The 17,382-nt window shown below is 33.0% G+C and overlaps 1 protein-coding gene across 2 annotated transcripts; it reads right to left on the reverse strand.

The window, feature by feature from the left end:
- Positions 1 to 7,602: 7,602 nt before the first annotated feature.
- Positions 7,603 to 16,707, reverse strand: LOC135125662 (retinol dehydrogenase 14-like). 2 transcript variants are annotated; one of them, XM_064051311.1, is made up of 3 exons: positions 16,619 to 16,707; positions 15,721 to 16,214; positions 7,603 to 8,272 (listed from the first exon to the last, which is right to left on the reverse strand). In XM_064051311.1, the coding sequence occupies exons 2-3, from the start codon at positions 16,211 to 16,213 to the stop codon at positions 7,782 to 7,784; spliced, it is 984 nt and encodes a 327-aa protein (XP_063907381.1). In that variant the 5' UTR covers position 16,214; positions 16,619 to 16,707; the 3' UTR covers positions 7,603 to 7,781. The 2 variants fall into 2 exon arrangements, with proteins under 2 accessions (XP_063907381.1, XP_063907382.1); XM_064051312.1 differs by lacking the exon at positions 16,619 to 16,707 and adding an exon at positions 16,319 to 16,396.
- Between the last annotated feature and the right edge of the window lie 675 nt (positions 16,708 to 17,382).

Here is a 17,382-nt window from a genome sequence, read left to right on the forward strand (position 1 = left end):
AAGAGTTGCAGAAATGACATAATTAATATAATTCATAATGTTTAAATATGATAACTATTAATATGTGGTAATTAAACCGAAAACCATTTTCCTAAGAATACGAGGTTCGCAAAAACAAATTAGTTTGTTTAAACATTGTTAAATTAACCCCGAACAATTTCTGAGCGAAAATATGAAAAATAATTTTTGCAATCTCATCGTGACGTACGATGACGTCACTGTCACGTGAGCTACCTGATAAAAGGTCACATTTTTCGGTCCTCTGTGTTTAGTTATGATTTCGGTTTGGTGGCAGCAACATCAGAGTCCGTTTTGGCTTAAAAGTAGGGCTCTTTTCACGAATTTCTAATTTATTATTAATAAATGTTAGTGAAAATGTGTTGCATTAGCACTGTGAACATGAACGAAGATGGATATTTTTCCGAAAAGGACCGAAAACAGGGTAAGTACGACTTCAGTTTTAATTTATCGGATTCCGTCATTCGTTCACTCGACAATGTTTAAATTTTGGGAAAATTTTCGAAACGATTGAAGTCGGTTGATCAAAGCTATACATTTTCACGATATAAATTAATAAATTTTAAACATAATTAATATCACTTATAATGTTTAAATATGATAAGCATTAATATATATGATAATTAAACCGAAACTCGTCCTCCAAGCCCGAAATTGTTAAAAACAAACAATTTGTTTACACATTGTTAAATTATCCCCGAAAATGTGCATTTTCCCGGCCAAAATATGAAAAATAATTTTTGCAATCTCATCGTGACGTACGATGACGTCACTGTCACCTGAGCTACCTGTCCGAACGTCACGTTTCGCGGTCCTATGTGTTCAGTATTAATTTCTGTTTGATGGCGGCAAGATCGTCGCGTCGTTTTGGCGTAAAAGTGGAGCGTTTTAGCGAATTTCTACTTTATTATTAATAAATAGGAAGGAAAATGGATATTTTTCCGAAAAGAACCGAAAACAGGGTAAGTACGATTTCAGTTTTAATTTATTGAGTGGTGATTCGTTCACTAGACAATGTTTAAATTTTGGTAAGATTTTCGTAACAATTGAAATTGGTTGTTCAAAGCTATACATTTTCACGATATAAATAAATAAATTTTAAACATAATTAATATATATTATAATGTTTAAATATGATAAGTATCAATTTGATACTTAAACCGAAATTCGTTTTCCTACGAACCCGAAATTATTAAAAACAAATCAATTTGTTTAAACAATGTTAAATTATCGCCGAAAATGGGCATTTTCTCGGCTAAAATATGAAAAATAATTTTTGCAATCTCATTGTGACGTACGATGACGTCAATGTCACGTGAGCGACCTATAGAAAGGTCACGTTTTTCGGTCCTTTGTGTTTAGTATTAATTTCCGTTTGATGGTGGCAAGATCGTCGCTTCATTTTGGCGTAAAAGTGGAGCGTTTTAGCGAATTGCTAGTTTATTAGTAATACATATTACGGAAAATATGTTGTGTTAGTGCTGTGAACACGAACGAAAATCTGTATTTTTCCGAAAAGGACCGAAAACAGGGTAAGTACGACTTGAGTTTTAATTTATCGGATTCCCTGATTCGTTTGGTCGACAATGTTTATATTTTGGATAAATTTTCGAAACGATTGAAGTTGGTGGGTCAAAGCTAGACATTTTCGCGATATAATTAAATAAAATTTAAACATAACTAATATAATTCATAATGTTTAATTATGATAACTATTAATATATGATAATTAAACCGAAAACCATTTTCCTAAGAACACAAGGTTAGCAAAAACAAATTAGTGTGTTTAAACAATGTTAAATTATCCCCGAAAATTGTGCATTTTCCCGGCCAAAATATGAAAAATAATTTTTGCAATCTCATCGTGACGTACGATGACGTCACTGTCACCTGAGCTACCTGTATAAAGGTAACGTTTCGCGGTCCTTTGTGTTCAGTATTAATTTCTCTTTGATGGCGGCAAGATCGTCGCTTCATGTTGGCGTAAAAGTGGAGCGTTTTAGCGAATTTCTAGTTTGTTATTAATACATATTACGGAAAATATGTTGTGTTAGTGCTGTGAACACGAACGAAAATGGATATTTTTCCGAAAAAGACGGAAAACAGGGTAAGTACGACTTCAGTTTTAATTTATCGGATTCCGTGATTCGTTCACTCGACTTTGTTTAAATTTTGGGGACATTTTCGAAACGATTGAAATCGGTTTATCAAAGCTATACATTTTCACGATATAAATAAATAAATTTTAAACATAATTAATATCATTTATAATGTTTAAATATGATAAGCATCAATATACGATAATTAAACCGAAACTCGTTTTCCTACAAACCCGAAATTATTAAAAACAAATCAATTTGTTTAAACAATGTTAAATTATCCCCGAAAATGTGCATTTTCCCGGCCAAAATATGAAAAATAATTTTTGCAGTCTCATGGTGACGTACGATGACGTCAATGTCACGTGAGCTACCTGTATAAAGGTCACGTTTCGCGGTCCTTTGTGTTCAGTATTAATTTCTGTTTGATGACGGCAAGATCGTCGCTTCATTTTGGAGTAAAAGTGGAGCGTTTTAGCGAATTTCTACTTTATTATTAATAAATATTACGGAAAATATGTTGTGTTAGTGCTGTGAACGCGAACGAAAATGGATATTTTTCCGAAAAGGACCGAAAACGAGGTAAGTACGACTTCAGTTTTAATTTATCGGATTCCGTGATTCGTTAATTCGACAATGTTTAAGTTTTGGAAAAATTTTCGAAACGATTGAAGTTGGTGGGTCAAAGCTATACATTTTTGCGATATAATTAAATAAAATTTAAACATAATTAATAGAATTCATAATGTTCAAATATGATAACTATCAATATATGATAATTAAACCGAAATCTATCTTCCTAAGAACACGAGGTTAGCAAAAACAAATTAGTTTGTTTAAACATTGTTAAATTAACCCCGAAAATGTACAATTTCTGATCTAAAATAATTTTTGCAATCTCATCGTGACGTACGATGACGTCACTGTCACGTGAGCTACCTGATAAAAGGTCAATTTTTCCATCCTCTGTGTTTAGTTTTGATTCCGGTCTGATAGCACCAACACTGGAGCTCCGTTTTGGCTTAAAAGTAGCACGTGTTCGCGAATTTCTAATTTATTGTTAATAAATATTAGCGAAAATGTTTTGTGTTACGTGCTGTCAACACGAAGGAAAGTGGATATTTTTCCAAAAATGCCCGATTTTTTTGAAATATGTTGTTAATAACATGCATTCAGGACTGATAAAGTACGGCTTTGGAATATACAAAGTGCAGCGTTCATGAATTACAAAATACCGTATGCATCATTTTTAAACTACGGCGTCCAAATTTACAAAATACGGTGTCCTTCACCCATGCTATCAAACCCTAGTCCTCTCTTTTAATGGCAAGACGCACTCCAGACCTCCTCGTATTGTTTGGTTCTTGCTGGGCAACAGCAACGAGCGAGCAGAGTCATCGCTCTTTGTTGGCAAACGTGGAGAAATTTGTATATTGTAACTTTTGTAATTGAAGCATTTTGTACTGTATATTGTATGTGTTACTAACTTAACTTGGGTCTTGCCAATTTAGCTCCAGTGGTGCAAATGCTTTGTTTTCACGGTGCATTTGCTTGGGTTTTAATTTTGCAACAGTGCATTCTTTGGTTCCGAGACTGAATTCTCCATGTCGTCAGACGCTCTGGCCTGGGGGGGTTCTGTTGGCCCTTAGACGCTGGGTCATCATCCTAAACGGATGAGGTTCATCATCCTAAACGGATGAGGTCAGTCGGCCCTGTATCTATGCGGCTGATTTCTCCCTTGGGCGTGTGAGCGCTGCGACCTATAGATTTCGTTTCGAGTTCCATCGGTGTGCTTGCTTGGGCATTAATTTTGCAACAGTGCATTCTTCGGTTCCGGGTTTGAATTCTCCATGTTGTCAGACGCTTTGGCCTGGGGGGGTTCTTTTGGCCCTTAGACGCTGGGTTGCATCGTTCTTTGAGAATGAGGTAAGACGACCTTGGATTTATGCGGCTGCGTTCTCCCTTGGGCGTGTGAGCGCTGCGACCAATAGATTTCGTCCCGAGTTCCATCGGTGTGCTTGCTTGGGTTTTCATTTTGCAACATTCTCAATTTTTGGTGCAATTTCTTCCGGTGGTGTATTGGATACTAACTTTGCATTTGTATTGTATCTGAATTGTATCTGTATCTGTAGTGTATTCTGTATTGTAGCTAGATTGTAGGTACCTGTATTGTATTTCCGTTGTATTGTACTGTATAACGTTCTATCCCTCATTAACAATTCCTAGCCCTCTCCTTTCCTAGCGAGATCTGCTCTAGACCTTCCCGTGGTTCTTGCTGAGCATCAACTATCGAGGACAGAAAATTCAAATTCAAAACCAGCAAAGTTTCACAAAAATCATGAAAATCGCTCGTTGGTGGCCAACGTGGAGCAAAAGAGACTTTTGTAACTCAACTAACTTTGTTAACTCTATATTCTTAAGGAAAATAAATATATTACATTTAATTTATCATTTATAAGGACAAATAGTCATTTGCCACGCCGATGCTCATTTTTAGATTAAATGCTCACAAAACGCGTAAATGTTCAATTTGTGTCCGGGGAGATACAATGTTTTGCAAGTAGATACACAGTACATCGGGTAGATGCTCAGGTGTATAAGAGTAATAATGAAGTAGGTACTTCGTACTTCGAATATGAGTATCTACTCAGTTTTATTCATATCGTCCAATGTCTCGCTTCAATGTTTGATTATGATGTTGATTATGAGCACAACGCTGATCAACTTCCGTATCCGAATTACCCTTGAAATAAATCATCGCGATTTGCACCTTAGGTAGTTCGTCGCACATTTGATTGACTTCGTGGACTTATGTCAGCTTGTCGTGTTCTCGGCATTGTAATGAACTTCATAAAACGACACAGAATTATTTTCACAGTCAATCAAATCTGTAAATTTTGTCTTGGGAATTTTAAAATATTGAAAACTTCAAATTAAATCCTCGAATAACGGTAATGTTTGAAGTTTTGTCGAAACCAACAAAGTGAACATAGGTAAATAGAATGGCAGATCAAAATTAATAAGACACTTTCGCAATGTGTAACTAAATTCACTTTAACTAAGACTTTTCTTAAAATAAACGACGTTTTTTTTTACGAAAAAACAAAGAACGATTTGAAATGCAATAATACTTTTTTCACAATCGCACGGAAGAAATAGTTTTGTATGACACGTCAGTTAGGCGACAGGTCCGTCAGGAACGCCAACTATTCAAATTCATTCGAAGTGGCGATTCCCATGCAAAATTTTTAAAATTTTTTTATCTTTTAGCCGTCTTATTTTTTATAAATTTTCTTACATATAAACCTTGTCCTGACAATAAGGTACACGTAAAAAAAAGAATCGTCCAATTCGGTGCAGTCGTTCTGAAGTTATGAGCGAACATACATTTCGGCGATTCATTTTTATTAATATAGATTTTAGGGTACAATCAATAATAAAGGTTTGCAAACCATTGTTTAAAGTATATTCAGTTGCCTACTTAGTTTTCACAAATAATTACTCTGTTATAAATAAACTGCAAATAAGTACTCCACGGCCTGCTCCAAATATATTAAGTATTTATTGTACACCTGATATAATGTGTGGATCAGTTTTGTTTTGAAACATAATTGATTTGAGTTTTTATTAGATAGATAGATTGTAAATAATTCAAAAGTTGCAGTATTGTTGGTTATCTAACCACAACAACTGTTGAATTTGCACCAATTTTTCACGTTTTTTTGCAATTACAATTATTATTATCATAAGACTCAGTGTGCTTACAAGTGTTTTCAAGGCTATTTTCGTGATAATTCTTTGTGTCCAAATTATGTTATAACAATTCATGAATATGACTTTAACATAAAGTTAGATTCTATTATTTTTGCAACCTGTGTGAAGGCGTCTCCTAAACGTTAGATACATAAAATTCTTAATAAAAAAGTTTTTCCAAAACCAGTTTCGTACTTTTTGAACCCACTCATTCAAATACAACGTGTTTCAAAATGATTTTCATCTAGTCGTCTATGGTTGCAGATTTTCATCAAGGGAAAGATAGGAGTTGAAGTAATTTTAAAGCTAACTAGAACTAGATGAAAGTTATTTTGAAACACCTTTTAGATTTATCCGATCAGTAGCCGTCACTTTAATGTTTTAAAATTCGTTAATTAACTGTCATGATTCCACTTCTTTTTGGATGTTCTTATTCCAAAATTGATTATGGGCTTTAATTACATACTCCATGGAATATATTGTGCCATGGAGATGGAATATCGTAATATCATAGATGTTGAATTACTTCAGGAACTCTCCACACGGAGAGATATAATGTCATATATTTATAATCCATATGTGTATAACTAATTAATATTCTTATATCCGTGTGCAAATAGTCACTACAAGAATTGGAATTCTTTCAGAAAATCTCCATCATCACATGGAAAAGATATCTTGTATGTGCCCAGTTCTTCCATTAAGTCTTTACGCAATATTTTATTATTATTAAATTATATAAGTTACTTTTCCAAATATTACTTATCTTTATGGTAATAATATAATAATATTGTTTATTTTTTCAAAAGCAACGTTAGATTAACAAGAATATTGATAAACAACAATGTAGATTAAACTCACTTGACATACACTTAGCAAAACTTTTATGAATTTAGCGCCTTAAGCCAAACCACCCTTAGAAGTCAAACTGGCTATTGTAAGCTTTGTGGACCAGAACCGCAAGGATTATTACTGTCCATTGTTGTTGTACTCGTTAACCGCGAAATTATGGAGCCGACAGGTAACGAAACCCCCACTATGGTTTGTGGACCTACCCGGGCTCGATGATTCAAGATGCGATGATTCGGTTGCTTTGGGGATCCCCTGGCGAAGCGATGATTGAAGAATAATTATGGAGAAACTGCACAAAACAACGAATAAAGTGTTCAAAGGGTGTAAACAGGCACTGGTAGCTCGAGATGTTATTACGGCCGAATACCGTAAGCTACTGCCTTTCCCATATGTGGACCCTATGGGTGTGGCCCAAACCGATATGGGGATTTTTGGGGTAATAAATGTGTTCGCGAAGACGGAACAGTTGTCATAATGGATTTGAAAAGTTTTACTACGTATATGTCAACTAAGTTAAGTTATACAATAGCCAGTTTGACTTATAAGGGTGGTTTGGCGTAAGCCGCTGAAGTCATAAAAGTTGTTAGAGCGAATAAATAGACCTGTTCTAATTGGCGATTTACTATACATATTTGCCATAACATTAGCATTTACGATTTTTGTATACCCACAAATGTAAGTACCCAAAGCAAAAAATAAGGGCGGATAATACAAATAGTAGTTCGGAGAATGTATTTTCGATGTTCGCTCAGATTTTAAAAATTGCAAAAATACACAAAAGCGTTTTTGTTTCTGATCAGGATAATTATGATGTTCTGAGTCATATTTGAACATCGTTTAACAACAACACACGCAAACCTGTGTGGACAAGAAAATGATGGCACCTGTAATTATTTATTGATTTATATTAAATACAGCGTAGAACCAAGAGACCGGTTCAAGTCATCTGTTACGTAACAAATTGTTTACAGAACACAACAATATACTATAACATAAAAAAATTACACCTATTTGTCAAACTATATATATTAACAAGAACATTTGTACATAATCTCTTTTTCATATCTTCGGATCGGTAGGCCTCAAATTAACCAACCCCTCCGACAACTCCCACAACTTCTTAGCTTTCTCTTCATCGTCAGCCCCTCTACTGACCCCTTTCTCCTTACAGTTCGCGAAGTATTTCCCCGTAACACCTTCAACTTCTTCAGAACAAGCCACATAAATGCTCGTCTGTGCCCCCTCCACGGGTGTTTTGAAGAAACCCTTAACTACAAGCCTCACAGCCCATCTGCAACAAGCCGGAGCGCTGTCCCAAATGCCCGTGTTGATGAGCCCCGGGTGTACACAGTTTGCCGTAACCCCGGTATCGTCGAGGCGGCGAGCCAGTTCTTTGGTAAAGCAGATATTTGCGTACTTTGAGACGTAATACAGACGTGGGACGAACCATGACCTTGTTGGGTTGATGTTGTCGAGGTTAAGAGAGACAAGCCGGTAGAGTTCGGAGGCTACGACTACGATGCGGCTGGGGGCCGACTTTTTGAGGAGATCTGCAAAAATACGGAAATGTAAAATTCCATTACGCGAGTTATGCGTCGTTGGGATTTTGAGGTTTGAATTCCGTATGGGTTTGTCCAGGTTTCAGGGTCTGTTCTGGTGTTGCGTAACGGAGAACTACTGTTGTTGAAATATATGTATTAGTGCATAAAAATTTATTGCTTTGTGAGACTGTTTTTGAGGAAATTCAAAATGTGAATGGCAACATGCTGTCTAACTACTATTTGTTTACGTAATTTCATGTTTTCTCGTTTTTTGCGAGTTCTCCTTGTTTACCTTTTTAAATATGAAATGTTGTTTCATTATATTTTTGTGTTTTATTGACAAAAATAAACAAAACAAGTTTAATTACTAATTTAAGTTGTATTAGAGTTGCGTGATTTGTAAACATTTACGCCTGCCATTAAACTGATTAAATAATTTGCAATTTTTTGTGATATTATTGACCTTCGGTAAATTTTTGATCTACTTTCGGTTTCAACTGTAGTTGTGACTGGTAGTCACTTTGTAATTTGCTAAAAGGGCAATTAATGAAATAACAATGAATCGAATCGCATTCGACGTCACAGTCCCACTCATTGAGTATAATTACTGTAAGACCAGTTAATGAATGAATTTTTTATCTGTAATGTGTAAAACTTTGACTATTACACATCAACATGTGTAATAATAATTATTGTTTTATTGTTTATAAACAGTTCAGTTGAAATTTTTAAGTACCTATTCATGGTTCTAACAGAATTTAATTACAATCATGTAAATATCCACATAAAAACACATAGCAAAAAATTTTATAACAATCAGTCTTCGCCAACAGAAAACAGACAGACACAAACGGTAGATCTACTTTTTCAAACTCTAGTAACTAAAAAAAGTTGAGGAATCATGAAATTAGCCATTCGCCTACCTTTGGGAAGTAAAAAGACAATTATTCTCACGCGAGTCATATTTTAAAGACAATTTTGAGAAATTTTATTACCATTTTGAAAATTGTGATAGCAATAATAGTTTTTAAGGCATTAAAAAAATTTGAGGTGTAAAAGGGAGACGTATTTATTGACAATGGACCTATGATTAGAAATATAGAGGTGCTAGATGTTTAATTCTAATAAAGCATGAAAGATCCTTAAATTTTGTATTGTAATAAAGTTAGGTATTTGTTGTAATGTATCATTTATCACAAATTAATCTGAATTTATTATGGACAATGTCGTCAACAAATAAATAAATTTGTCGAATAAAAACATATATCCATGTGGACTTGAACTTGAGAAAATTAATCGTCGCTCATATTTTGACAAAAACTACAAAATAAAATTTAATCGATAGTGTTACACTACATTTCACTTTTTGTGACAGTCTGTAAACAATATATTTTATATGAAAGATTTACCCGGGTGATTGTATTAGCTCTGAAGGTCAACACAAAAAAAGTTCCATTGTTAGGATCGATAGTATTTTGTTATTACTGTTAAAGTGCAATGATAAATGAAAACTATTACATCGGCTTTATACATTGGTAGCTAAAAGTACGTAATCATAGGCTAGAGATTTAAACGCTGCTAGATGGCTATGAACTGCCAATTTCTAGACTGATGACTGTACTTTATAACCATAATATATGTATCTATACCATTAAGACAAAAATTCCACATGGTAAAATTAAAATGCATAACTGCATAGCTGAATAATTTAACCAAAGTCTGGTGACGCACTTATACAATTTTTAATTAAACACATACATGCATATTATATCACTGACGAAAATATTCAAGTTGTTGACCTTTATTTGTGTATACCTAAACAATTTTTTTGTCTGTTTCAGTACAACAACACATTGTATGTGATCATCATCAACAAAAATTGACCTCTAACTGGCGCTGGATGTTCAATTGTTTTTCTCCAAACATGAAGCGCCGACTTGAAGACGTTTTTTTATTGACCACACTTTATTTATGAATGATTATTATAGGTAACTACTATTGTGTTTGAGTGTTTCACAAAGTATATTTTACCTCAAATCGATCAATTATGTCTACCAAACTTAATAATTCAGAAAATATGCTTAATAAAAAAATAAAGTAATGACTTAATGAGACCAGAGTACAATTTTTCGTTGAATACCGTGAGAACGTTTCATGATTTTCGATTGGTGTTTACACAAACAGATATCATAAAAAATGTATTTCATTCCTTCTTTCTTCTTCTGTCAATATATTTTTAGTTTACTATTTTTATCCACAACTCTTTAAAGCAGTAATAAGTGTCTATATACATTGAAATAATAACAATACGCTTTGAAAAGATTTCTTGCGGTAGCAGCAAATAGTTTTTAGAAAGTATCATCAGCGTTATTTACAATAACAGGTTTCAGCTGTTATATGATCAACAATATTTGTTATACGTAGTTTTAAAATTTAGCAATGCTAGTGTCAAACCAAAATTTAAAATTAACACGCAACAAATTGCCTGTAAAATTAATAATTAACTGTACTATGGACAAATTGTTACGAAAACAATTTGCATCCCAAAGATGATGAACAAATCTGTCTGTACAATATAAGTATACCTGTTCAGGACAATTTGATTTTTAGGTATAAAATCAATACATTCTATAGTTATTAATTAAAATGATTAAAATGGGCATAATTGATTTTTTAGACACAAAAGCAATAGTTTTTATAATTTTTAAAATAATATATATAAATCAGACCCAGTAAGTTTTCGACAGTATAATTCTACAAGTTAATTGTTACTTATAGACCACCTTTATAGTCATAATGGTACTGTTAATACTCCCCTTAGATTTGTACTGAGGCGATTGCGCCGAATGACGCGATTCCTTCCCTGAAGAGTGAATTGCGCGGAAAGCCGCAGTTCAACGCAACCCGTAACGAGGGGACTGCATCGAGCTACAAATTCCACCCGCCCTACGAAGCTGCAAATTATATAGAGTAGCAAAATCCCGTCCGGACTCTGACGTTCACAAGAGGAACAATCCCTATTTTTAAGTTGTACTGATCTATATAAGTATCAATAAACTTGTATAACCCCTACAATATTTTTTATTTGCCATTAAATCCAGTAATTCCATTACTTAGACAGCTTTTTACTTCCCGAGCGTAAGCAAAGGAAGTATTGTAATCGAGTCCGTCGGCCGACTCTCTATTTTTACATTTTCTCGATCTTTCATGACCCCTAGAAGACGAAGAAATGGGTCTCCAGTTTCCGCCTGTCTGTCCGTCTGTCCGTCTGTCTGCCGTCCTGGATTTTTATTAGACAGATAATCTCCGAAAGTACTGGGCCGATTGTTGTCAAATTTTGTGTTTATATTAGGTATATCGTGTAGATGGTAAAACCCTAACCAAAATTTGTCTAATCATCCCCACCACTAATGTAATGACGTCACTTCAAAATTGTACATAGTAATTAAGTTTTAAATTGTATCAAATAATATAGTCTTAGACATGTAGTTTTTGAGTCCGAATTGAGATTTTACCCGAAACGTCGAAGATTTTTGGAAAAAAAATCAAAATTATGCAACAACATTTTGACATTTAATTTGGAATCTACAAAACCGAATGCTTTGAAATCTTGCAGATGGTTTACAGTTATGATAAGCATGATAAAATTTTAATCACAATATATTTAGTTGTCCCTTCCAAAAAATTGTTGACGTCAGCTCAAAAGTTTGCCGAATAAATCCTATCTAAAATGTACAAAATATGATGAGTTTGTACTTGTGATCTATCATTCCTTTCATATTTTTTGGATATGCATATACAGGGTGACCCAAAAAAATTAATGAATGCGTGAATTTATTTTATTGATTTAATCAGGAACTACAGAACCGAATGCTTTGAGATCTTGCAAATATTTTAAGTTTGTAAAGAGGATAATAAATTTTTAGTCAAAATATGTTTGCTTATCCCCTCCAAAAAATTGATGACGTCAGCTCAAAAGTTTTCCGAATAATCCTATCTAAAATGTACAAAATATGATGAGTCTCTTCTTGTAATTTATAATTCCATTCATATTTGGATTTGCATATACAGGGTGACTCAAAAAATTTAATGAATGTGCAAATTTATTTTATTGATTTAATCAGGAAGTACAAAACCAAATGCTTTGAAATCTTGGAAATGTTTTAAATTTATCATAAACATGGTAAATTTTTGATTAAAATATATTTGCTCATCCCCCCTAAAAAATGGATGACGTCACCCCAAAATTTTGCTAAATAAATCCTATCTAAAATGTACAAAATATGATGAGTCTCTTCTTGTGGTTTATCACTCCTTTAATATTTTTTCGATTTGCATATACAGGGTGACCTAAAAAATTAATGAATGGGTAAATTTATTTTATTGATTTAATCAGGAACTACAGAACCGAATGTTTTGAGATCTTGCAAATATTTTAAGGTTATAAAGAGGATAATAAATTTTTAGTCAAAATATGTTTGCTTATCCCCTCCAAAAAATTGATGACGTCAGCTCAAAAGTTTTCCGAATAATCCTATCAAAAATGTACAAAATATGATGAGTCTCTTCTTGTAATTTATAATTCCATTCATATTTTTTGGATTTGCATATACAGGGTGACTCAAAAAATTTAATGAATGCGCAAATTTATTTTATTGATTTAATCAGGAAGTACAAAACCGAATGCTTTGAAATCTTGGAAATGTTTTAAATTTATCATAAACATGGTCAATTTTTTATTAAAATATATTTGCTGATCCCCCCTAAAAAATGGATGACGTCACCCCAAAATTTTGCTAAATAAATCCCATCTAAAATGTACAAAATATGATGAGTCTCTTCTTGTGATTTATCACTCCATTCATATTTTTTCGATTTGCATATACAGGGTGACCTAAAAAATTAATGAATGGGTAAATTTATTTTATTGATTTAATCAGGAACTACAGAACCGAATGCTTTGAAATCTTGCAAATGTTTTAAGGTTATAAAGAGCATAATAAATTTTTAGTAAAAATATATTTGCTTATCCCCTCCAAAAAATTAATGACGTCAGCTCAAAAGTTTGTCGAATAATCCTATCTAAAATGTACAAAATATGATGAGTCTCTTCTTGTAATTTATTATTCCATTCATATTTTTTGGATTTGGATATAGAGGGTGGCTCAAAAAATTTAATGAATGAGCAAATTTAGGCATGCAGTCGTCACGTTTCCGACAGCGAGTGAAGTACTCTCTAAACCCTTTAGACCAATTTTTTTCATTTAATTTGCATGTTAGCAGTTTAAAAATATATATCATAAAATGATATTTTGGAAAAATCCAGGAAAGCCGGCACAGTGTAAAAAACGAATAAAGATAAGAAAATTCCTATCAATTATCAATATCATCGAATTATCAAAAATAGTAAAACTAGAGAACTAACAAATAAAATAGACATAAAAGGATTTGGTTTTGTTTATAAGAGAGTTATTCTAGAAAATCGAAATAACATTTGGATATTAATTAGATAACGAATCAAAGAAATTAAAGTATTATTAGATTAATAAATGAAAAATGTGTGATCTAGAATGCAGCAAAGCGTCCCTTCCAAGAATTGGTCATGTTAGAGTTTTACATTTTTTTTTGTCTTTTGATTTTGTCAGAATTATTTATATTTGTCAAACAAAATACTATCTATTTTTTTTTAATTTAGAAAAGTTGGTCAAACCTAGTGGTCCAGTTTTTTATGGCTGCAACTGCAACAAACTTAAAAAACCGGTCGAAATGTATACGATTTTTTAATACAAGCTCTGAAAAACGGTGAATATCGTTAAAATTACAGGTGAGTAACTGAGCGCGCGCTCTTCCATATATATGCATTATTATTAGAGATGGAAAAAAATTGGTTGAAGGTTATTTCGACAGAACATCCCCCGCCCCTGAAGTACAGCACAACAAATCCAGATTTTTCTAAAAATTTAAGATTTGATTTTACGAATTTTATTTTTACCTTATAAGTTAAATTAACAATATGTATGTGATGTTAAAATAAAGATAAAGAAGCGTGTTACGAATTTGTTTCAAGGAAGTTTTACAGTAGCATTACAAAATTTTTTGCCACGCATATCAATTTGAGTAGGTGCTGTGCAATACTAATAATAACAGAACTATATTCCCAAATTTTCGGGAAAATGAAGTGATTCGTTCTTGATTTAATCAATAATCTACTTAAATTGCCTCATTTATTTATTTTTTTTTTGACTCACCTGTATATATAATTCTAAAAATCATGAGTGCACTGAACAAAAGTGATAAATCACAAGTAAAGACCCATAGTATTTTACATATTTCAAAGAGGATTTATTCGGCAAAATTTTGATATGACGTCATTAATTTTTTAGGAGGGGATAAACGAATAAATTTTGATTAACGATTTACGATAACCTTAAACGTTTACGAGAATTCAGAGCATTCAGTTTTGCAGTTTCAAAGTTAAATTACAAAATGTTGTTATACACTTTTGATTGATTTTCCAAAAATCTGAATGACTTGAGTGAAAACTTAATACGGATTCATACTCTACAAGTTTAGGAGTATCTTATTTTATGAAAACCACATACCAAAATTATTTTCAACTGTAGACAGATTTTTGTTTTTAAGGCGTAACACTAAACACCTTTATATTTTTATATATTGCGAATTCCGATTTATCTCCTAGGTTTTATAACCAATTACAATTTCACATTTTTATTAATGAAAGGGTTCTATTTTTTTTAAATGTTTTCTATTTTTAAAGTTATTAATTATTATAATGTTTTTACTATTTTAAGGAACACACGGACATATTGAAAATAAGAGAACAAAAAATATAGTAGCGTGTAGCAACACAATACAGGGTGTTTGTCTAATGACAAAAGTGAAATATGTATCGATATCTGAAAACTGTAAAGTTTAATTATTTTTATAAACACTCTGCATTTAAAAATTTTATTTAATTGCTAACACAACAACAAATGGGATACCTCTGTTTGTCTTCAGAAAATATTGCTATAAAAATCTTAAAAATAACGTGATTTCGATTTTTCTGTGAACCTTTGCTTTGCTAAAAAAAAAATCAAAAACATTGGAATAGACAACGTTGCATTGAAATTTCAAAAATAAACTGTCATTATAAAGCTAAGATAGAGGCTAATAATAATATATAAAAATATACAGGGCATTCTATTTAAAAAACTAACTTGTGTGCTATGCCTCGAAAACAAAACACTCTATATAGTCGAAATTAATTTAATGTATACCACTGAAAGAACCGTATAACTTTAATCTCTGACTTCTTTCCATCTCTAATAATAATAATTAATGAGATATCGAAGACTGCGCACTTAGTGACTCACCTAGCATAGTGGTCACAAAAAGCACCGTTACATATTTCAAAAATAGTCCACTATACATGACGTGTATAAGTATTTACTCACCAATCAAAAGATGCGTTAATAAAAACGGCCCGAAATGGTTAGTGGCCATCGTCAGCTCAAGATTATCTTCCGTCATCTGTATCTTATCAGTAGCCATCCCCGCATTATGCAAAAGAACATCTAACTTAGCCTCCGTCTTCAAAATATCCTCGGCGAACTCTCGAATCGACTTCTGCGACGACAAATCCAGTTTTTTCACAACCACATCCTGATTATTCGTCTGTTCCACAATTTCATCCCGAGCCTTTTTCGCAGTTTCCAGATTTCGACACGCCAAAATCACCCTCGCCCCTCTTCTGGCAATTTCTTTGGCCGTTTCTTTCCCGATGCCACCGTTCCCTCCGGTGATGATGACGGTTTTCCGGTCCATTTTCGCGAATTTTGCGTACGTTCCGCGGTTGAAGAACTTTATTAAAACGACGAGTATCACGAAAGCGCCGACGAGAGTTTGTATCAGAAGTGAATAGTTTAAATTTAAAGTTGGTATTAGCATCCTATAACAAACAACATTGTCCTTGTTAAAACCAGTTAGATTTTTTAGAAGGGATGTCAAGGAAAAGCCACGAAAATGAAAGGGAGTTGGGACAGTCGTACTTACCAGCACTGGACTGATGGTAAACGCGGGCGCGATTGATTTTTCTAGTAAATAGAAAATGGGTTCATACTGGATGAGTTGGTGATTAGTGGACATTAGAGAGCAACGAAAATATAAGTACGGTACAAAGGACATGAATAAGTAATAAAATAGTCTCGTTTGAGTCGAGTGTAGAAACAAATTGCGTTAAAATGAAACGATTTCTGATATCAATTTATCATCAACGTATAATTAATTTGATGCAATAAAAAATGTTGGGAAAATTTACCTTCGGGCAAGGTTATAAACTTTAATATAACTCACCTGCTTGAAATTCTAGTAAATACCACGGACTATTCGAGGCGTAATGTGCGTGCACAATTAAACAGCAAGTACTGACACTGCAATACAATGGGTAATGGGTTAAGTGAAGAAAGTGAAAACTAATCATTATTGGTACTTGCTGTCTGACTAAGTGCAAGTAGAAATCTTTGGGGAATTTGGAACTGTTTGTTTTAAAAGAGGACGTATAGTTTCGTTTCATAAATATTCCATTAAGTTTCTTAATAGGCGAAGTTTTGTGGACTATAATGATGAAATTGTCGTAATGTCGGTTTAATGTAATATGAAACTAGATTAACAGAAATTTTCGAGAGGTATTGATTCTCGGGGACTTTTGAAATTAGTCTTCGATTCACTGTTTACCGGTCAATTTTGCCTAATCGGACCTTTAGCTATAGATAGATAGATAGATAGATAGATAATAATGATTGTTATTGCTAAATTAATATGAATGAGAATTTTTTTTTGCTGATTGGCCTTTGGGAAATTTTTTGTTCGCATGCACTGTTACAGTTTTGGAATTAAAAGCATTTTAAAATTATTATTTGGCACGGGCTGTATTAACGCGATGATTATTTATCTACAACCAAGTTCAGGTAAAACCAACCATTAAAATGTCAAGGTTATTTCCCATGGGTTAAAAGTGAAACCATTGTTTTTCGTTCATTTGCGGAAATGTTTTCATTTGAAAGTGGTCAGCTGGAACTAAATTTATTTATTTCGCTTTTTACTCTTGTCTTTTTACT

The sequence above is a fragment of the Zophobas morio genome, unplaced genomic scaffold (assembly GCF_036711695.1).
Source record: "Zophobas morio isolate AGI-343-1 ecotype UQ-CSIRO unplaced genomic scaffold, CSIRO_AGI_Zmor_V1 ptg000009l, whole genome shotgun sequence".
Lineage (NCBI taxonomy): Eukaryota > Metazoa > Arthropoda > Insecta > Coleoptera > Tenebrionidae > Zophobas > Zophobas morio.

Bases quoted from the DNA above. Each gene is read 5' to 3' on its own strand.
- LOC135125662 (XM_064051311.1), bottom strand. From the start codon at position 16,213: ATGCTAATACCAACTTTAAATTTAAACTATTCACTTCTGATACAAACT. The intron at 8,273-15,720 runs GTGAGTAAATAC...GTATTTTTGCAG, and splicing joins ATTAACGCATCTTTTGATTG to ATCTCCTCAAAAAGTCGGCC.